General features: G+C 36.5%; 1 protein-coding gene across 2 annotated transcripts in view; it reads left to right on the top strand.

The window, feature by feature from the left end:
- Nucleotides 1-23,496, top strand: part of ADGRL4 (adhesion G protein-coupled receptor L4) — a 141,125-nt gene that overhangs the window by 90,971 nt on the left and 26,658 nt on the right. For both annotated transcript variants that reach the window (XM_013962706.2, XM_018045666.1), the window contains exons 8-12: nucleotides 1,970-2,172; nucleotides 8,674-8,847; nucleotides 10,100-10,303; nucleotides 13,059-13,279; nucleotides 13,409-13,475. In XM_013962706.2, coding sequence (XP_013818160.1) covers nucleotides 1,970-2,172; nucleotides 8,674-8,847; nucleotides 10,100-10,303; nucleotides 13,059-13,279; nucleotides 13,409-13,475 — 869 coding nt within the window. The remainder of the gene's footprint in view (nucleotides 1-1,969; nucleotides 2,173-8,673; nucleotides 8,848-10,099; nucleotides 10,304-13,058; nucleotides 13,280-13,408; nucleotides 13,476-23,496) is intronic.

Below are 23,496 nucleotides of genomic sequence, written 5' to 3'. Positions count from 1 at the left end.
CATCAGTAGGAAAATACAGGAGGCACAGATGGATTTTTAGTATTTTTTATGTACTGAATTTTGGTGTCTGTCGTTACTGAATGAACTAGTTTACAAAAATAGATACTGAACTGATATGAAAATTAAAAGCCAGATCAGGCCTAGAATTAGTGGGAAATTAAAATTAAAATAAGAAATTAAAATAGGTTCCAAATGGTAAAAATGAACAAATATTGAAACTATATTCAGAAAAAAATTAAAAAGGTATTTTGAACTGTTCTCTGTGGTATGCATTTTCTTTTACTCAAAATTGATGTTAAAAAATAGTTCCCTTTAGAAAAGATTGGAGTGATTCATAGTTTTAAATCCATGTTATCTTTATGCTGCTTCATTTGATTTTGAACCATCCCCTCCTGCAATCTCTGAGAAGTTGCTTTTGTATGAACTTGTTCATCAACTGGACTAGGTCAGGTTCACCTAAGAGGTTTCCAGGTTCTGTTTCTGATCAAGGTCTGTCCATAGCAAATGCTGGATTAGCTGCCAATCTCCTAGAGCCATCACAATTTCACTAGCTCAAACATGGTATACTAACATTTCTCTGAGCTGACAGTTTAGGAAAATATGTAATGTATCTGAATGTCAGCAAGACTCTTTGCGGTGTCTTTGGTACCTTTCTAGACTGGGATAGAAAACGTACTGATATATTTTTGCAACTTCTAACTCACATAATGATATCCAAAGAATACTATTTACTAATAAATATATTAAATAAATTGTGATGTGGAGAGTTCCAGCTTTGTATCACAGTCCTTTGTTTTTGATGACATTGTCAACATTTGTATCAATGATTGTGATTATTTTGTGCTTTTCAGATTATTTGCTAGTGTCACAAATTTGAGGAAACAAATGAATATGATAGAGTTATTCCTAAGTTGTTCAAGCATCAAAGCAAGCATATAATGTTTCCAGTTAATAAGTATGCAATAATCATCTTAATATAGCATCTTAAATTTTACAGACAGCTCTCTCATATAATGACAGTACATGGTCTCCACTTTATCCAAGTAAATAGCCAGGGGGAATATCACTATTCACTCATGATGTTTTACATGAGAATGTTCAAGTTTACCCAGGGACAGACAAGTATAAGCAATGACTAAAACCAGAACTTCTATTTCTAAATAAATAAATTCTAAATATAAATTCCTCAATTTACTGTCTATTATTCTATACAGCAGAGAAGTTACATGACCTAAGTGAAAATACGAATTTTAAAAGACAGTAGATGCTGATGTTGAGTTGTTCACACAGTTAATATCAGTGATAATGAACTGCCACAAAAACTGAGGCAATTTGAGATCCGGTAAAGTGGGTACAGAGTCCAGGCTAAGGAAAAAATAGTCATGAGATAGTATGGACTGATCTGGTAACAGTCCTAGTATTGGGTTATGTGCTGATGTGCTGCATCTGGGGAGTATGAGGGTGCGGATAAATGGCTGCCTTGAAAGACAATAAATTCCCTACCCTGAGACTGCATATGTCATGAATTTAAATTGGAAACATTTCAGTGGGCATGAGATTGAACTCAGTGGCATCTCACAACTCTTCAGTTATAAACTTTCTTAGCACTATAAATCTTTTTTGTTATACTGTAATTTTTTACCAGTATCTTTCTAATTCATACACTTGCCCAGCAAAGTAATAAGTCAAGATTTTATTTTTCAAGTAAGTATACTTAATACTTTGGTTCTTACACAGCACTTGGATGTAAATTTATATAGGACAAAATTTCTCCTATCTATAATTTGTGCCAAAGAGATGCTACAGTCCATGATCAGAGTCATAGAGGTCAGAGAACCTGTTTTAATATTGTTTGATGATGTGAGCATAGATATAATAAGACCCACATTTCAGTATGTGGGAATGTGTATAACTGCCTCTTTTATGTTTATTTTAAGAATTTTTCTTAATACCTTTATTTGATTGACAGGCAGTGTTGCAGTTGCATTTTTATATTATAAGAGCATTGGTCCTCTGTTTTCATCATCTGACAACTTATTGGAACCTCAAAGTTATGATAAAGCTGAAGAAGAGGGAAGAGTCATCTCTTCAGTAATTTCACTCTCAATTAGCTCAAACCCACCCACATTATATGAACTTGAAAAAGTAACATTTACATTAAGTCACATAAAGGTAAGTTGAAATTCCAGTGACTATATATTATTATTGTGAAACATTCAAAGAAATGAGTTTTTTTTTTTTTTTGGTTGTGTCACTTTAATTATATGTGAATTCTTGAGTTTAAACCTACAAATTCAAAATCAAATTAAAAGAGTAAAGTGATTTCAGCTAATTTTTCTATAAAATATTATGGGGGCTTCCCCGGTGGCTCAGAATTTGTCTGCCAATACAGGAGACAAGGGTTCAATCCCTGGTCTGGGAAGATCCCACATACCACAGAGCACCTAAGCACATGCACCTCAACTATTGAGGCTGTGCTCTAGAGCCCAGGAAATGCAACTCTTGAGCCCACGTGCTCCCAACTACTGAAGCCCACATCCTAGAGCCCGTGCTCTGCAACTAGAGAAGCCACTGCCAGGAGAAGCCCACGCAAGGCAGCTAAAGAATAGCCCCTGCTTGCTGAGAGTAGAGAAAGCCCACAGAGCAGTGAAGATCCATCACAGCGAAAAATATTAATAAATAAAATGATATCAATTAAAAAACTGTGTAGCTAAAAATAGCTTGGTACTTTCAGTGCTTTTTAGACTTTCTAATGAATACCAAAGAATTTTATGTATTTGATCTCTGAAACTAAACTACATTTTAGTTTTAGGAGTACATTGTTCATTTTGGAAATCTCTGTACCTTCAAGGAATAAGTTATAAAAATATATCAAAGAGACAAATATTACTTTTGTAATGAGGGAAATGTTTGGTTAATAATTGTCATATAAAGCAATATTTGGAGGGATTTGATTACAGTGAAATCATAGAGAAGTTCATAATATTTTTTCCTAAAGAAATTATCTGAGACCACTTTACTCTTTGATCATTATTCTAAATCTTTTTTCAAATCCATGTATAATTAAAACCATACAATGAAAAAAATATGATTAAAAATAACCAGGCATTTATGTTTTTTATAGACCTAAAAGTGAACGGGGAAACACGAAATCATATTGTTTGCTGCATACCGTTGATGGTTTCTTGGGCTTTCAATTGAATTTCAGTCCTAGTACATGATTAAAGTGCCTTAGAAGCTCCATTTAGAGAACCTTGAGGCTGGGCAAGGTTGTCATGCAAATTGAAAATTGTATTTGCATGTTTATGGGAAACAGGGGACTCAAAGAACATATAGTCAGCCTTCCATATCCACAGGTTCCACATCCATGAATTCAGCCAAACACAGATGGAAAATATTTGACGGGGAAGAAATCCAGAAAGTTCCAAAAAGCAAAACTTGAATTTACTGCAGGCCATCAATTATTTACATAGCATTTTCATTTTATTGTATAAGTAATCTAGAGATGATTTAAAATATATGAGAAGATGTGCATAAATTAGAGGCAAACACTATTCTCTGGAAGTCACTCGAGCATCTGTGGTTTTCAGGATGCACAGGAGTCCTGGAATCAATCACCTGTGGCTATCAGGGGACCACTATACATGCGTACATACAGTCCAGATGTGGCACTGTAAAGAAAGATGTCCAATGCAGAGAGAAACTGAAGTGTGTATAGAAGATCCAAATAACTAGTAGCTCAGACCTAAATATTGATAGGCATTCTGTTGAGGGAAAAAGAAGGTGTGAAATGTTTTAAGAATGGAAATTAAGTTTAGATACATTCAGATACTAAATGCAAATGACCTTTGGATCCTAGGAAAAAAAATATTGTTCTTTTACATGGTCTCATGGTTTTTCTATGCTATTTTAATTGGGGTATAATTGCTTTACAATATTGTATTAGTTTCTTCTGTATAATGAAGTGAACCAGCTATATGTGTATAAATTTCCCTCCCTCTTGAAGCTCCCTTCCACCCCACCCCCCATCCTACCCATCTAGGTCATCCAAAGCATTCAGCTTAGCTCCCTGTGCTATACAGCGGTTTCCCACTGGCTATTTTACATATTTGTTGTTATTGTTCAGTTACTCAGTGTGTGTCTGACTCTTTGAAACCCCATGGACTGCATCATGACAGGCTTCTCTGTCCTTCACTGTCTCCCAGAGCTTGCTCAAACTTATGTCCATTGAGTCGGTGATGCCATCTCATCCGCTGTCATCCCCTTCTTTGCCTGCCTTCAGTTTTTCCCAGCATCAGGGTCTTTTCTAATGAGTCAGTTCTTCACATCAGGTGGCCAAAGTACTGGAGCTTCAGTTTCAGTATCAGTCCTTTCAATGAATATTCGAAGTTTATTTCTTTTAGGAGTGGCTGGTTTGATCTCCTTGCTGTCCAAGAGACCCTCAAGAGTCTTTGCCAACACCACAGTTCAAAATCATCAATTCTTTGGCACTGAGCTTTCTTTATAGTTCAACTCTCACATCGTAAATGACTACTGGAAAAACCATAGCTTTGACGAGATGAACCTTTGTCGGCAAAGCAATGTCTCTGCTTTTTAATACGCTGTCTAGGTTGCTCAGTTTTTCTTCCAAGCAGCAAACGTCTTTTAATTTCATGGCTGCAAAAACCATCTGCAGTGATTTTGGAGCCCAGAAAAATAAAATCTCTCACTATTTCCATTGTTTCCCCATCTATTTGTCATGAAGTGATGGGACAGGATACCTTGATCTTAGCTTTCTGAATGTTGAGTTTTAAGCCAGCTCTTTTACTCTCCTCTTTCACCTTCATCATGAGGCTCTTTAATTCTTCATTTTCTGCCAAAAGGGTGGTGTCATCTGCATATTGGAGGTTATTGATATTTCTCCCAGAAATCTTGTGCTTTGTCCAGCCTGGTATTTCACATGATGTACTCTGCATATAAGTTAAATAAGCAGAGTAACAGTATACAGCGTTGACATACTCCATTCTCAATTTGGAACCAGTCTATTGTTCCATGTCTGATTCCAGCTGTTGCTTCTTGACCTACAAACAGGTTTTGCAGGATGCAGGTAAGGTGGTCTGATATTCCCACCACTTTAAGAATTTTCCACAGCCTTAGGAAGCATCACTATGAACAAAGCTAGTGGAGGTGATGGAATTCCAGTTGAGCTATTTCAAATCCTGAAAGATGATGCTGTGAAAGTGCTGCACTCAATATGCCAGCATTTTGGAAAACTCAGCAGTGGCCACAGGACTGGAAAAGGTCAGTTTTCATTCCAATCTCAAAGAAAGGCAATGCAAAAGAATGCTCAAACTACCGCACAGTTGCACTCATCTCACATGCTAGTAAAGTAATGCTCAAAATTCTCCAAGCCAGGCTTCAGCAATATGTGAACCATAAACTTCCAGATGTTCAAGCTGGTTTTAGAAAAGGCAGAGAACCAGAAATCAAATTGCCAACATCTACTGGATCATGGAAAAAGCAAGAGAGTTCCAGAAAAACATCTACTTCTGCTTTATTGACTATGCCAAAGCCTTTGACTGTGTGGATCACAATAAACTGAATACCAGACCACCTGACCTGCCTCTTGAGAAACCTATATGCAGGTCAGGAAGCAACAGTTAGAACTGGACATGGAACAACAGATTGGTTCCAAATAGGAAAAGGAGTACGTCAAGGCTGTATATTGTCACCCTGCTTATTTAACTCATATGCAGAGTACATCATGAGAAACGCTGGGCTGGAGGAAACTCAAGCTGAAATCAGGATTGCCAGGAGAAATATCAATAACCTCAGATATGCATATGACACCACCATTATGGCAAAAAGTGAAGAGGATCTAAAGAGCCTCGTGATGAAAGTGAAAGAGGAGAGTGGAAAGGTTGGCTTAGAGCTCAACATTCAGAAAACGAAGATCATGGCATCCAGTCCCATCACTTCATGGGAAATAGATGGGGAAACAGTGGAAATAATGGCTGACTTTATTTTTCTGGGCTCCAAAATCGCTGCGGATGGTGACTGCAGCCATGAAATGAAAAGACGTTTACTCCTTGGAAGGAAAGTTATGACCAACCTAGATAGCATATTAAAAGGCAGAGACATTACTTTGCCAGCAAAGGTCTGTCTAGTAAAGGCTATGGTTTTTCCAGTGGTCATGTAAAGAAAGCTGAGCGCAGAAGAATTGATGCTTTTGAATTTTGGTATTGGAGAAGACTCTTGAGTCCTTGGAAGCAAGGAGATCCAACCAGGACTAAAGGAGATCAGTCCTGGGTGTTCACTGGAAGGACTGGTGTTGAAGCTGAAACTCCAATACTTTGGCCACCTGATGCAAAGAGCTAACTTGTTTGAAAACACCCTGATGCTGGGAAAGATTGAGAGCAGGAGGAGAAGGGGATGACAGAGGATGAAAAGATGCTTGGATGGCATCACTGACTCAATGGACATGGGTTTGGGTGGACTCCGGGAGTTGATGATGGACAGGGAGGCCTGGCGTGCTGTGGTTCATGGGGTCGTAAAGAGTTGGACACGACTGATCAACTGAAATGAACTGAACTGAACTGAATTGAACAGTTTATTGTGATCTGCACAGTCAAAACTTCAGTGTAGTCAATGAATCAGAAGTAGATGTTTTTTTCTGGAATTCTCTTGTGTTTTCTGTGACCTAACACATATTGACAATTTGATCTCTGGTTTCTCTTTCTTGCCTATGTGTTGCTAGTTTGGTTTAGTCACTAAGTCGTGTCCAGCTCTTGTGACCCTGACTGTAGACGGCCAGGCTCCTCCCTCTGTGGGAGTTCTCAGGCAAGAATACTGAGGGGTTGCCATTTCCTTCTCCAGGGGTTCTTCCCGACCCAGGGATCAAACCTGGGTCTCCTGCATTGCAGGCATATTCCTTACCGATTGAGCCACCGGAGAAGCCAGTACTATTTCATGCATGGTAGTGTACATATGGGCTTCTCTACTGACTCAGTAAAGAATCTGCCTGCGATGGGGAGACCTGGATTTGATCCCTGGGTCAGGAAGATCCTCTGGAGAAAGAAATGGCCACCCACTCCAGTGTTCTTTCCTGGAGAATCCCAAGGACAAAGGAGCCTGGTGGGATTCAGTCTATGGGTTAGCAAGATTTGGACGCAGAATAGTGACTAAACCACCACCAATATTTTCTTTAATGAATATTTACTCTGAAGATTTATGTTTGATTCTGTTTTACTACACTTATCAATGATTTGTTATTGTTGTTTAGTCACTAAGTCATGTCCAACTCTTTTGCAACCCCATGTACTGTAATCTTCCAGGCTCCTCTGTCCATGGGATTTCCCAGGCAAGAATACTGCAGTGGGTTGCCCTTTCCTTCTCCAGGAGATCTTTCAAACTCAGAAATGGAACCCACATCTCCTGCTTGGCAGGTGGATTCTTTACCACTGAGCCACCAGGTCTTAAATACAATTTTGACATATCTTAGTCTCTTAACACAATACCCTCTTCACAAGGCTCTTTGGAGGATCAGATTAAACAAAATGGGTGAGAAAGCACGTGGTTAACTATAAATTGTTGTATAATTGTAAATAGTTTCTATTTCTATAAGATAAACTAGCATAGATATATAGCATTCTATGAATAACTTATTAAAACTTACAGTGCATTTATCAGGTATTATACTATGATTAGTTAATATTAATATATGATAAGGAGAACTCTGCTACATATTGAACAATCATCCTGTAATCTATTTGATCAGCCCCTGTGATCTATGATCTTACACTCACCACACTACCTCATTCAGTACTGGAACTGCATTGGCTTCTAGATATACCTGGAAAACGTTCGTTGAGTCTCACTTCAGAGCTTTTCAGTATTACGCTCCAACTGTCAGAACCCTCTGTTTCCAAGTCTTTAGGGCTCACACTGTCACTTAACTGAAGTATTTTCTTAAACATCTTTTCCTGTGAGAAGCCTCCTCAAGATTAATCCTGTTCCTACTTCCCTGGTTTATTTAATAAGTTCTCATCTTCTCATTAGAATATAAATTCACTTTTATATTCTATATACACTTTTTCTGTTTGCAGTACACTTTTTCTGTTTTGTTCAGTGTTTTATTTTTAGCCCCTGGATCAATGACTAAGAGCTAGTGCATACTCAATAAATATTTGTTGAAGATAATAAAGATAGTCCTGCACCATTCTAGACAAGATACATGGTGGTGCTCAGTCGTGTCTGACTCTTTGTGACCCCATGGCCTATAGCCCTTCGGGCTCCTCAGTCCATGGAATTTTCCAGGTAAGAACATTGGAATAGGTTGTCATTTCCTCCTCCAGGGGATCTTCCTGACTCAGGAGTTCAACCCTGGTCTCCTGCATTTCCTGTATTAGCAAGCAGATTCTTTATCACTGAGCCACCTGGGAAGCCCCTACATGATCTCAGTTGATAATAATTCTCACAACTACATGAAACAGAATTGATAAAATATAGCATGGTCATAGGATAAACTTCAGTTCTTTCACACAACAGCAGCACTCTCTTATTAGTGTTGATTTTATGCTTTACCTTTTAGGCGTGGTTTTAATTATATTGTTATGCAAAATAGTATTTTAAATATAACTGAAATGATATCGTATGTGTGACTCTTTTCTCATCAGTAAAATGTCTCTTTTTCAGACCACAGATAAATATAAGAGTCAATGTGCATTCTGGAACTACTTACCTGACACCATGAATGGCAGCTGGTCTTCAGAGGGCTGTGAGCTGACATACTCGAATGATACCCACACCTCGTGCCGCTGTAACCACCTGACACATTTTGCAATTTTGATGTCTTCTGGTTCTTCTATTGTAAGGCAATTTCCTACTTCATATTTCTAAATCTGTCTTTGCTTTTTTTCTTGTTTTTTTATGTTGTTCAAGAGAATAAATAATTTTTATATGTTCTTTGGATGTAAATAGCATATTTAATTTATTGATGTGATCTCAACATTACCTTTTTTAGTCTTTCTTTTCTTACCTGCATTCTATGACATGTCTAGTTTAAATCTTTGATTGTTTTTAGTGTAAGACTTACCAATCTATAATAACTAGTAGGTTGTATATCAGATTTCTATCCAGACTTTAGTTTTTAATGCTGCTTTTAGGAACCATTTGTACATTTTAAAGGATCATGAAATTTAAGTGCCTTTCCCTTTGTATTGAAAGTTTAATTTTATTGATGACAGATTCATTTAAACTTCTGATACCTGGTCAATAAGTGTTAGCACATCTGTAACAAATACAGTTTTTTAATAATGTAGAATGCCACAGAATTTTAGACATGAAAAATCCCACTAAAGTGAAAAGCTTCAGATTATGTATTTTACATCATAATACCTTGCATTTACATTGTATAATTTTTTTATTTTGTATTTTGTAATCTTTAGATTGCAGTCTCATTTCTATACAAAACTTAGAATTCACCAAATTCTTATTGTGACTAAATAAATCTGCCTAACTGTAATGTCAGTGATAAAGATTTTTTTTTTTTTCTGAATGAAAGGTGATTTTTTCTGAATGTTAAATAAACTAAGGTGCCTCTGTTATGTATATAAAACCATCTGGTTAGAGTGAAACCAAACTTTCCCATTTCAAAGTCTCTCACCTATACTATTTTGTTATTCTATTTTTGCAGCATTTCTGATACCTTCATTTAATGTGTTTAAATGAATTACTGCATAGAAATGAGACTTATTCTTGTCACTGATAAATCTGCTTTAATTAACCATTTTCACATTACAATAATGAATTGCCTTGCTAATACCAAGAAACCGATGGTGGTAACATTGTTAAACCATATACTAATATATACTATGCTTAGAAAAAAAATCACTAATTACAGAACTGTTAAAGTGCTATGTGATTTATATCAGATTTCTGTGAATATTAAGCATATTCAGAAGTACAAAGTTTTCTCATCTAAATGCACATTTGTATTTTTACATTTTAGAAACAGTTTGATTAATGTTTCACCAAAAAAGAAAGTTCATTATATGTTGCAGTTCCTTTGACAAGCTACTGAGTTAAGTCTCTTAACAGCTGTATTATTATTTTCCCTTAGGGTATTAAAGATTATAATATTCTTACAAGGATCACTCAACTAGGAATAATTATTTCGCTGATTTGCCTTGCTCTATGCATTTTTACCTTCTGGTTCTTCAGTGAAATTCAAAGCACGAGGACAACAATTCACAAAAATCTCTGCTGTAGCCTGTTCCTTGCTGAACTTGTTTTTCTTGTTGGGATAAATACAAATACTAATAAGGTATGTAGATCTCTCTTACGCTCTGCTTTCTAGATTTTTACTTTCCTAAATATATATGTAATCGAAACATGAATTGAAGTTAAGGGCTCCGTGGAGCAAGCACACTATATACTTTGTTCTCAAAGCTTTCCTAAGTTTGAAATGCTAACATATATTAGCAGCTTGCTGATTAATTCCATTAACCACAGTGGCCCTCATGATGAGTTGTAAAAAGAAATAACCTTTTTTTGTTTTGGTTTGTTTTGGTTTCTTTCTACATGGCCATTAAACAAAAGTGGAGGGGAGAAAAATCGTAGAAAACAATGTTTATCGTATGACAGGGACAGAACACAAAAGAGATTAGAATTCATAGGCTGAAATTTGATGAATTAGCTCCACCTAGTAACTGCACTTTTGTAATAACCATTTTCCGCCATTAATGATCTAGAGCCTTATCAAATATCTCCCATATTGATGTAGACTGGGTCATCCTAAGGTGAGATAAAACAAGCAATAACTTTGAGGTGAAATGACTCTGAGAGAAGATGGGAAGAGAAAGACATGGGGAGCCATCAGACCAGGATGCAGGTCTGAGCCTGAGTGAAGAAGGAAAGAAGGAGGAAAGGACTAGTCGTAGACGTAGAAGCACCTCGGGCTTCCCAGGTGGTGCTAGTGGTAAAGAACCCACCTGGCAGTGCAGGAGATTAAGAGATGCAAGTTCGATCCCTGGGTCGGAAAGATCCCCTGGAGGAGATGGTATGGAGAGGTAAAGATGCCCTGGAGGAGATCCTTCACAGAGGAATCTGATGGATTACAGTCCATGAGGCCACAGGTAGTTGGACACAACTGAAGTGACTTACCACACATGCACAGAAACATTACAAAGCAGGGCAGTTGAGGAAAGCTCAGCTTGCCTGTGAAGTAGTCCTTTCAGAAGACCCTCAACCAAAGTCACATGGCAAATCTCTCAAGAAGAGTAATGTCTTGCTGTGCGCAGTCAATGGCTGCCAGCAGTCAATCCTAAAGGAAATCAACCCTGAATATTCATTGAAAGAACCAATGCAGAAGGTGAAGCCCCAACACTTGGGCCACCTGATGTGAAGAGCCAACTCATTGTAAGAGACTCTAATGCCAGGGAAGATTGAAGGCAAAAGGAGAAGAGGGCGGCAGAGGATGAGATGCTTGGATGGCATCACCAACTCAATGAATATGAATTTGAGCAAACTCTGGGAGATAGTGAAGGAAAGGGAAGCCTGACATGCTGCAGTCCTTGGGGTCTCACCAAGTCTAACATGACTTAGCGAGTGAAAAACAACAACAGCCATCGGAAATCGTGAGCACATCAGTGGCTTTCCTGTGCAGCTGCTGCAGCCCACTCTGCAGCAGGAGACCAGAGAAATACATCAACATGACCACAGAACCTTCAGTTGCCTCCATATTTCCATTCTTTTTAGTGATCTTCCAAGCAGTGGAGGTAACCCATCAGTTATCAATGTTCTCTTCTGAAGTAGATGCCACAAAGCACCTATTTAATATAATATATGCTAAATTGTAAACTCCATATCTGTTTTTGTTTGTTTTTCAATGGTATTATAACATCATTCATTTTTGTGTATCCCCAATATCCTCCAATGCATAATTCCCCTGTCTTCATCCCATCATTGTCCTCATCACAAAACTATTTTTTTCAGTCTTTCTTTTCAATTCTGTGTTTCAACTGTCAAATTCTCCCCATTTTCAAGCCATATTTCAAATTTCACTTCTGCACTAAAGTGGTTCCCAGATTTTAATCACCATTCCCAACCTTATATAGTGCTCTAAAATATATTTTAGTAGGTTATCTCTTTATGGTTGACTTATATTCTATTAAGTGTAGTAAGTATCTAAATATTATTATGTTATCTCACCAGTAATTGGGTTGTGTGTGTGTGTGTGTTAGTCACTCAGTCATGTGCGACTCTTTGTGACCCCATAAACTGTAGCCTGCCAGGCTCCTCTGTTCATGGAATTCTCCAGGCAAGAATACTGGAGTGGGTTGCCATTTCCTTCTCCAAGGAGTCTTCCTGACCCAGGCATCAAACCTGGGTCTTCCACATTACGGGCAGATTCTTTACCATCAGAGCCACGAGGGAAGCCCAATTATGTTAGTTCTGTTAATACAGAAATGTATAACTGTTTCATTTGTTATTTCTAATGCTAGTTCTAAGTTTGAAGTCAGTACTAATAGATAACATTTTACTGAAATCTATCTCAAATGTACCTGTTAATCTTGTAACTTAAAGTCAATGTATAATGGGTATTTTTGTAAAATATATCATCATTTATTCATTTGTTTTATAAATTCAGTACTGTCTCTTATTTATTATGTTTTAACATAGTGTTAGCAATAGTTTTCATTCTTTGAGCACGATTAAAATAAAGACATCTCCAGAACAGAAATCAGCTCAAATCATAACATAGTCACCGAGATAATCATGGTTGCACGTGACCAATCCACAGTTTATCACATAAGTGTATAAAAAGTATAAATCTCTAGACAAGACTAGCAACTTAATTCTATTACAGGACTGATGAGTGTTGCACATTGATGAAGCACAGCTCTCTTAAATCAGGTGGAAGTGGTACAATTAAAAAGCTTGACATTTGACAAGGATATTTTACTGTGATCAAGCATTATATAAAACAGTATAATTTATAGAGAAAGTCAAGATTTTTTTTGTTACAATAATGTTAAAATAAGCATTGCTTATGGTTTCGTTCTTTCTTTGTGGTCTAGCTCTTCTGTTCCATCGTTGCTGGCCTGCTGCACTACTTCTTTTTAGCTGCCTTTGCATGGATGTGCATTGAAGGCATCCACCTCTATCTCATTGTTGTAGGAGTCATCTATAACAAAGGATTTTTGCACAAGAATTTTTATATTTTTGGCTATCTCAGCCCAGCTGTGGTAGTTGGATTTTCAGCATCATTAGGATACAGATATTATGGCACCACCAAAGTGTAAGTTAAGATGTTCTCATAAATCTTTGATATGCAATTCTGAATAAGCTGTGTATATCATTGAAACTCTTGCTTTGTCGAAGTACATACAAACATAAGTATAGATTTTATCTATTATTTACTTTTCAGATGTTGGCTTAGCACAGAAAACAACTTTATCTGGAGTTTTATAGGACCAGCCTGTCTAATCATTCTTGTAAGTATATTTTAAAACTGTGGTTAGAATTCGGAAAAGTGTTGATTTAAAAGTGCTTGAAATTCTCAGCAATCAGTCTTTACTTTGAGAGGAAAATTTATTTGAGCACTTTACTATAAATCATTTATTAACACTATAAATATTGCTTCACTAATAAGAAAACATATACATCTTAAACTCAAAGCTATTACAATTCACTTGCACCTCTTGGGAGGATGTATTTTTGCATTACTTGTAAGAAAAGCATTTTTCACTTATCAGTAGTATCTCAGCATACTTCAGTACTGAGAGTGTGCCAACCAGCTGATAATCTGGCATTTCAGATGTTTACGTTATTTAATCTTTTATCAATGATCAGTGATCTTTGAAGATTAGACTGTCATCTTTATAGTTTTATCATCCTTATGTACCCTGTCATCACGAAAGTGATTTCAAACTAAATTGCAACATCAGAGACAAGAACCCACTATTTCCCATGAGCAGACAAGTCATGTATTGATAGCCCTATTTCAGTTGGGAAGAAGGCCTTTTAATTCTTATTGGAAGTGGTTTCAAACCTACAAATTTGGCAGCTGTTATATGTTCCATTCTAAATAAAGACATTTTTATATGTCTCCAGAGCATTTCTAAGTGCCGTAAGTTTTCAAAGCCATTCTGAATATAATAGTCTGTCAGTGAATCTGGGAGGTCTGACAGTGCTCTACAATAGAATGAATTGTTAATGGAGGAGTTGTGACAATATTTTGGACAACTTTGTCCCATATGTTTTGACCATAAGTTAGATATCTTTTTGAATTTTTTTCCTCTCAGCCTTTCCCCATGTGTTTTTATGGTTGTGAGGAAGCTGCTAAATGGAAAAAGACTTGAAATGCAAAGCAGAGGATTTGTATCGTTTTATTTTTTAATGGCATGATTGAAAGTCCATTTAGAGACTATATTTCCTAAACATTGCAGAAAAATTGCTTATAATTCTGACAATGAGTCTAGCAATAGAAAAAGAAAACATTGGCAAGATTTCAGCTAAAACAGTTTCAGAGTTAATTTAGAATTGCAAAATTTTCAACTGTGTGAGAATACAGGTTGAATAAGTCCCATCCATGTATTTTCATGCCTTTCCCTGATATGGGTATTTTGTGTGTAGGCCCTATCTATATATTCTTATTGTACTTATTCCTTCTCTACAGAGTGGACCATCTCTGATACTGTTTTGTACACGTGAAAGTTCTATGGATCAGTGATCCTTAGAGTTTAGAGGAACGTATGAGTTAGGAATTTTCTGAAAACAGGACAAAATAACAAGCGTGCTTCTCTAAAGTAAGAAATGGAAAGTGTTCCCTGAAATTATATTTTTACTCTTGCTGCTATAAGGGGAGAGATAACTGGATTCTGTTATGGTAAGATGGATGGACTTTAGAAAGGATATCCAAAAATGAGTCCTGTAAACTTTCCTAGAGACCTAAATGAACAGGGTCACACTGTCCTAGTCTGAAATCAATGAACCAATGTGTCTTCCATACAGTTTCTGTATATTAATCATTCCATTTAACTAGAGGGTCAACTATTTAAGAAATGGATAAGGCCCCTTAGTTTTACTCTAAAAGTGAATACTGTTTATCTTTTATATATATTTAAAACAGCAGAAATTCTTTAAATAATTATTGAATGAAAGTGAATTCCTTTACTCTAGTTATCTCACTTTTTGTGCTAATGCTGGCATATTATTATTAAGCAGTATGATACATTAAGTAAAACTTTTCCTGTTGTCCTAGAATAGTATTGAGTTCAATGAGTAAAAGAAATATTAAGCACCAGATATTTTAAAAAGAGCCCCGATAGTTTGGACCTGACACTTTCCAGGGGTCTTACAAAGAGAGTAGGACGAGCTATAAACCAGTAAGGAGATTTGGGGGGTGGTGGGGGCGAGAGAGTCATGACTTGGAATTAGGAGTCTTTGGCCTGTAAAGGAGGGCATTGTTATTTGTGTAAAGATTTTCCTTACCTTACCAGTGGAAAGAAATAAGTGCTCCCCCCAGTTCTCCTTGAAGACGAGTTGTAGAGGAGTACTGTAAAATGTCTATAGACAATGGCATTGGAAATGGTGAAAGAGTAAAGGCTCTCATCCTGACCCCGGATTGAATGCCAGGGGAATTTTAATGTCTCCTTGATATACAAGAGCAGAGTATGAACAATGTTTATGACACCTTGACATATTCCCCTCACTTTGGGTCAAGGGTGAACATAGAACATAGAGTTGCTTTTGGTTCCCTGCAGATTGCATGCTTATTGTCCATTCCCTTGACAGCAGGGAGGAAAAGGATTATTGTAGAGTGTGCCTGGAAATAAAATGATGGGGGTAACACACAAAGGTTTCAGCTATCTTATAGGTACAGAAAATTTAGACAAGGAAAAGTTGTAGGGGTACACAGAATGTTGTCAGGTCAAGTGAAGTTACAGACAACAAGACAATAGGTTGAGGACAGGAATGTTGAATGGTAGCATGGCTAGCACTCTCTGAAAATAGAAGGGGTTAAAATGGAAATAAAATACTATAAACACTAAGATCAAACTTACCATCTAAGTGGAGGCCAACACATAAACCAAGATTGCTGTTGTTGAATCACTAAGTCATGTCCAATTCTTTTGCGACTCCCTGGACTGTAGCCCCTCAGGCTCCCTGTCCATGGTATTTCCCAGGCAAGAATACTGGAGTGGGTTGCCATTTCCTCCTCCAGGGGATCTTCCTGACCCAGGGATTGAACCCATGTCTCCTGCATTGGCAGGCAGATTCTTTATCCCTGAGCCACAGGGGAAGCACACCAAGACTACCAACAGTAATAAGAACCAAACTAAACCAGAGTGATGTCATGAAGCTCTCTCCATCACCAAGAGCTGATCAAACCCTTCTAGCCCCCTGCAGCAGAGAAGCTGAGCTTTATGAATGGAGGAACGCATCCTAGAACCAACCATGCCACTCTAACAGTCATCTACACAGAATTACTGAATTGAAAATTATCATCCTATGTTGGGGGATATTCTGGTAGGAAAGGATGCCAAGCCATATCATTAAGTTCGCTATCTTGATTGAGTGATCTGGGCATGATGGGAAAACAAAGGAAATATAAGAACTATGCTCTGTCCGCTATAGTATCAGTGAGGAGAAAGCAAGTTGAAACAAATGCAAAGCATAACATATAATTAAATATAAGTGGTAACTGGTGAGATCTGAGAGACACCAACATGGTCTGGACCACATCAGTGAGATGAGAAACTCATTTGTGGATGGGTGAGAAACAGAGTCTACTCTACATACACTGGATTCTTAGTGTGAACTTAAGTGTCCTCTAAGCAGCCTGTAAGCTTGCCAGATTCCTTCTGAAGGAAAACAAAGGGCACAGACAAAATAGTTGCTAAAGAATCCCAGAAATCACAGAATTATGTTATTAAAAATATTCAATAATCATATTTTCATAGCTACATCACTTCTTAAGTCTATGTGTCATTAATTATGAAATTTCCCACCTTGAACTTATCCATTTCTTCTCTACTTTCATAATCAGACATTTGTTATCCTATTGAGTCACTGCTGCTCCTAAGATTATAGTATTAATAACAATAATCAGAATTTTAAATTTACAATTTATTGAGCAGCGACTAACTTTAAAAAGACAGCTAATATTTTAATATTCAGTCTCCTTAAATCATCCACCCACATTGTTATTGTCCCATTTTATAGTTAATGAAAAGTAGAATTTGATTCAAAATGCTAAGTGATTGGTCCCAAGACACTACAAATAAATAAGGCTAGAACTTGAAACTAGTTCTGGATTAATTTTAACTTGCCACTTTTGCAATTGCCTTCTAATCTGACATTCTGATGCCATGCTGTCCCATTTCATTTTAATCTATTCATAATCAACTGGCCCAAACTCAGGTCACATAGTGGGAACTATTACTAAGAAAAATAAGAACATTAATATTAAGTTCATTTATTCCTGGCAATAAGTGTGTTAGTGTATTTAGTCTAATCCTTTAACAACTCAGAAATGCATGTGTGTGATGCATTTTATTTTCAAGTTGGAGAAATTGAAGTATTGAGTGGTTACACAATTGGCCAAATAGCCACTAAGTACATAAAGCAGGAACTCAGGTTCATGAATTTGAATCCATGTCCTACTTTCTTCATCTCAGTGCCGATAGTTTCCCTTGACCTATAGTTCGGAGCCTGGTGGGCTGCTGTCTGTGGGGTCACAGAGTCGGACACGACTGAAGCGACTTAGCAGAAGCAGCAGCATAGTTCAAATAGGGCTTCCCTGTGGCTCAGCAGTAAAGAATCTGCCAGCAGTGCAGGAGACATGGGTTTGATCCCTGGGTTGGAAAGATCCGCCGGAGAAGGAAGTGGCAACCCACTCGGGTATTCTTGCTTGAGAAATCCAATGGACAGAGAAGCCTGGCAGGCTACAGTCCATGGGGTTGCAAAACAGTTGGACACGACTTTAGCAACTAAACCACCACCACATGTTTCAAATACCATAGACTGGTATATAATGTTATCAGTAGTTTAGCCGAGCCCTGTGTATTCTGTCCTTTTTCACACTGCATGTCTCCACTGAACAACTCTTATAAAAACATTATCCTCTTTAGAATATTTACTGTTCCTTGGCTATTTCCTTGATTCTTTTCAGTCAATAATCCTACCACCTTGTGATGCCTGAAATCAGCTTGATCCTTTCTTCAACATGGTACCACAGAACTTTGACTCAGTTCCTAAAGAGTACTTTTAATGCTTTGTTTGATTTCACATGGTAACTTTCTCTGTGCATTACGCTTCTCATCTCCAACATCCAAACACCCAAGCAAAGAGCTGTGAGTCTCTTAGTTCACTAACCATAACTTGTTCAATAATCAGTGCCACTGGTTGCATGACCTTAGGGCCCACAGCCCAGTGAGTTGCAAATGAATTCTCTAGGGAGCAACATTCACAATACATCCTATGCATGATTGGACTCTACACTGTAAAACTGTCAGCCCTCTCTTTGGTTACTCCAGAACACAGAAGGTAGGAAGTCCTTAATAATTATCTAGTTTAATTGATTCATTAATAAAGACCATGATAATAAAAGAGGCAGGAAGAAACACCCTGTGACTTTCTTAAGACATATATTCTGGATTCCTACCATGTAAAATGAAGATAATGATGGCCAGTCCAACAAAAAAAGATATAGTAAATACCAAACAAATTTTTAGAAAAACAATCTATTCTTTAAAAATTAAAACAGTAAAACACACAATAATTTGGAGGACAATCTTGGCTTTCTTAGCTTTACCTTTTACATTAAAAATTAAATTAAAACCCTGATTTTAAAACCATCATTTGCACAACAAAAATCTGTATGCCACAAAATGTATGTTTGGCCAATATAGTGTGTGTGTGTATACATATACATAAGCATGTGAAAGTGAAAGTGTTGTGTCTGACTCTTTGCAACCCCATGGACTATGGCCCACCAGGCTCCTCTGTCCATGGAATTCTCCAGACAAGAATACTGGAATGGGTTGCCATGCCCTTCTCCAGGGGATCTTCCTGACCTGGAGATCAAACTCGGCTTTCCTGCATTTCAGGTAAATTCTATACTGTCTGAGCCACCAGGGAAGCCCATAGATAAGCATAATTCACCACTAATTTTTAAATAGTGGTGAAGATATGACATCATTTGTTTGATTATCTGAAGGTTGAAGGTGAAGTCGCTCAGTCGTGTCCGACTCTTTGCGACCCCGTGGACGGTAACCTACTAGGCTTCTCCGTCCATGGGATTCTCCAGGCAAGAGTACTGGAGTGGATTGCCATTTCCTTCTCTAGGGGATCTTCCCAACCCAGGGATTGAACCCAGGTCTCCCGCATTGAAGGCAGACACTTTAACCTCTGAGCCACCAGGGAAGTGGCTGACTATAGCAAGATGTTATATTGTAATAAATGTGTTTGTTATATGGACTTGGTTAAAATTCACTAGTACAGTCTACTGGAAAACATAACTGAAATGAAATAAAATGTGAAATATCTTAAAGAAAGTAGTAGAAATTTAATAGGATAAATAGTATATTTTTTCCAGAATTAAGATAAAATATAAGGAAGTCTTCAAATTTAAATAGAAAATTTGTGGTGACTTGGCTGTGCGTGCCTTTAAATGGGAGATAAGATTGCTTTCACAGCTTTCTCTGAACAAATCTGGGAAAACTTGCCCTTGTAAACAACATTTTAATAGAACAATTGACAATGACGTTAATTCTTACATGGAATGCTTTTATTTCTTCTGAAGACGGTTCCCAGTAAATGATATTTGCTTATTTTTATGAATGGAGCCCTGGGGCATGTCTGTTTTGGGGTTATAATAATAATACCTTTAAGACAATATGTAAATAAGTATAGTTCAGCACTGGTGGATTTTTCTACTCCTTGATATATTGTTTTTTAACTACTTAGGTATTTGAGCAGCAACATTTCTGCATTGATCAAATGAATGTACTTCCTCAGGTGTTAACTCATTATTACTAAGGATATCTTAGAATTCTGAAGTATGAACTGCTGACCCCATGATTCTATCTATGAATTGCTACCTTTACAATGTTAAGGTTATAACTATACATGAAAAGGCCTACCCATGCTTTTGAAAGACTGAGCTGTACAAGAAAGAGATTTCTAAATCTTTGTAAGGCAAGCTGCAAACTGAAGATAATTTCATATATTATTTTCTTTCTTTAATATTTTTAATCTCTCATGCTGAATTCTTTTAACTAAAACTATGCAAATGATTAGATTCAAGTACACAAATATAAAAAAAGTTTGTAAAATAATTTAACTTTTAAGTAGAAATTGAAGTTTCCTATAGATATGTTCCGTATTGAAGAATTTAATTTGCTTGATTGAGGCAAATGCTAATTAAGCTGTGTCCAATTAAGGCATTTTCTTTTTTTTAAAAAAAGAGAGCTTTCATTTGAATTTAAATCACAACTCTTACAATTGAGTGTTTCTACATTGCTACTTTACCCATTTCTCTTTAGGTTGCCCAGAGTTCCACTCAGTTTTTTGTGGTGGTCTCCTCTAATTGTTCCAAATTGTCTTTAATTCCCTTTCACCAGGAAACACTAATTAAAACCTACTCAGAAATGAATTCCTCACGTAGCCCTTACAAATAGACCGTGTCTATGTGTACTTATTATTATGTGATATATTCTTATTGCATTTTTTAAGATTTCACAAATTTCCTACACTTGAAAGAAATGTAAATATTAAACTTTCTAAAGTAAAAAGTGAGCATTTCAAAACATGCTCCATGACTGACTCTTCTTTTTCTTAATATTTACTTTTTATCCTTCCTGACTTTTGCTATGGATACATGCACACATAAATATATATATATATATACACATATATGTGCACCTACATATGTATAAATGTAAGTAATAAATTTGATTATAAATATAATTATAAACATATGAATTATAAATTCATATAACCTTAATTATTTATAACCTGTAACATCGTATTCATCGTTTCTTGTTAGACTATACAATTGTACCATTTTTTATCATTGCCTATTATGAGTATCCTCTTTTATTTAACTTCTTACTTATTGAACACTTGTTCGTGCAAGAGAATGGCTATTTCAATACAATTACATATACTCGTTATATAAATTTGTTAGGAAATGCTTCTTAGAAGTAAAATGTACAGCACAGGAATATAGTCAATAATACTACAGTAACTTTGCATGGTACTCAAGATACAAAATCATCAAATTGCTGGTTGTACACCTGAAAGGGTTATTGAGTCCAAGCTTGCTCTGCTTGCCGCGTGGCAGATCAGTAAGTCGACACACAAAGTGTTAAGGCGAGGAATATGACTTCATTTGGAAAACCAACTGAATGAGACTGTGGGAGACTAATGTCTCAAAATAACTATTTTATCAGTGCTGGATGTCAGGTTCTTTTATAGAACAGAGGTATGGGATGTGGGGTGAGGAAGAAAAGTAAGAGGATCATTAATCTTGCAGATATCTCCTGGAATGGCCAATTTCTGGAATTGGATGTGTTAATTTCTTTCTTCCTCCAGCCGTCCACAGGTAGACAAGGTCCCATACAAGAGCATTTTGGTTTAACATTCACGTAGAGGGACTGGGTTCCCCAAGACAAGCCATTATGTATGGACAGTATCCTTTTAGCGAACAAAAGCAACCAGAAGCCAAGATTAAAGTAAAAGAAACAGATCCAACGGAGTTCTTTCCTGTAACAAAAGTAATGTAACATTGTAATTCGGCTAAACTTCAAGTTAAAAAGAAAAGTACAAAGGCAAGTAGAGGAAGATTTTTGAAGTTACAGATTGCCTCCAAAACATTTACTTCAATTGATATTCCACTTTCATTGGCAAATTATAAGAATGGCCATTTTCTGACATTTTGCCAATATTAGAGCGTTTTATCTACTGTGGTTATTTTATGGCTATATTGGAATATATAAACTGAAAGGATGAATTATGATAGACCAAGATTCTGTAACAGTGGCATTGTTGACACTTAGGACCAGATCTTTGTTTTGGGGCCTTTGCTTTATAGAAGTTTAGTAGCATCTCTGACTTCTACTCACCAGATGCCAGTAGCACCAGCTCACATACCAGCCAGGTATGACAAACAAAATGGTCTCCAGAAATAACAAAATGTCTTTTGAGGGCCGTATTCCTCATTCTCCTGATTGGGAGCTACTATCCTACATTGGATTATAAGTTTCTTTAATAGGAATGCATTTACAGCTTTCTTTAATTGGCATAAATATAAGAAAAGGAATTGAAATCATAGCTTGGGCAGTGTCCTTTAGATGACCCCATCGAAGCTATATTAGAAACACTATTCATTGTAGATTTTAAATGGTGGGGATAACATTTTAATTACATGTTTTAATTTAATGGCATCATATTTGTTAACTGCATTTTTTAGTGACCTCTGTGGTTCAGTATTCTATCATTTTCACCATATTATGTGTTATTAAGAACTTCAGAGCCTATAACATTTAGCTATTTTTTTAATATTATTCTGACCTTCTTACAACAGGTAGCTAGAATTTTAAAAAGAAAAAGTGGAGCTAAAAGAACAACATAAATAATACATTTGTAGTTTTCAGTGTATTCCTATTCATGGGGGTTATATTCTTACCGGAAATACCTTTTGCAGATAATCTACTAGCTACTTGTTCTAGAAAATTTCATAAAAATTGAATAACTTAATAAAAATTGGAGATCAAAAATAATATTGAAAAAGAAAAACTTTGAGTCTCTCAAGCCCAATTAGAAATTACCAAAGTGAAGTTTATCACTGGTGCTTTTGTGTAAATGCAGCTTTACATTGAGGGATATTACGTAATGAAATGGTGAAAGGAAAACAGTAAGAATGTTGGTACAGCAAGATAGTCATTATAATTATTATTCACTTTACATTCATTTAATCTCTTAATCTTTGCAAAACCCTTTTAGCATTTCAGTTAATCTTCTCAAAAGCTTCAGTAATATATCAAAATTAAGATAGTAATAGCATGTAATAAGAGATAATGTATTACTAGATTTTTGCTAGATCTAGTAACTATAATCTTGACTTATCTATTTATAAATACCTATGGGGATTCTGCTATTTATAGCTTTTTAAAGAAGTATACTAATGCCTTGAGAAGAACTGATTACACTAAAGCAAATTATGTACATTCTTATGTATCTAACAGATGAAATCTTCAAGCTTCTACTCACTAGAATACATAAAAATCTTTAAACTTAGCAAGAGCACACTACATATTCTGATCATTCTACCTCTGCTCATCCTCTGAGTGTAACACAGAGTCCTTAACCAAGCTGGCTTGCAACAAGAGTCAGCCTTTCTTTGAATCAATCTTTGTTAGCATTTGCTGAGCTCTTGTTCTACACATCTGAAAATGTGTAATCTTCCCTATAAGTATTTATCATGTTCCTCTGTCTCCTTCAGTATTC

The sequence above is a fragment of the Capra hircus genome, chromosome 3 (assembly GCF_001704415.2).
Source record: "Capra hircus breed San Clemente chromosome 3, ASM170441v1, whole genome shotgun sequence".
NCBI classification, from domain to species: domain Eukaryota; kingdom Metazoa; phylum Chordata; class Mammalia; order Artiodactyla; family Bovidae; genus Capra; species Capra hircus.
The sequence above is the reverse complement of the archived record's forward strand: the minus strand, read 5'-3'. Positions and strand labels throughout refer to the sequence as shown.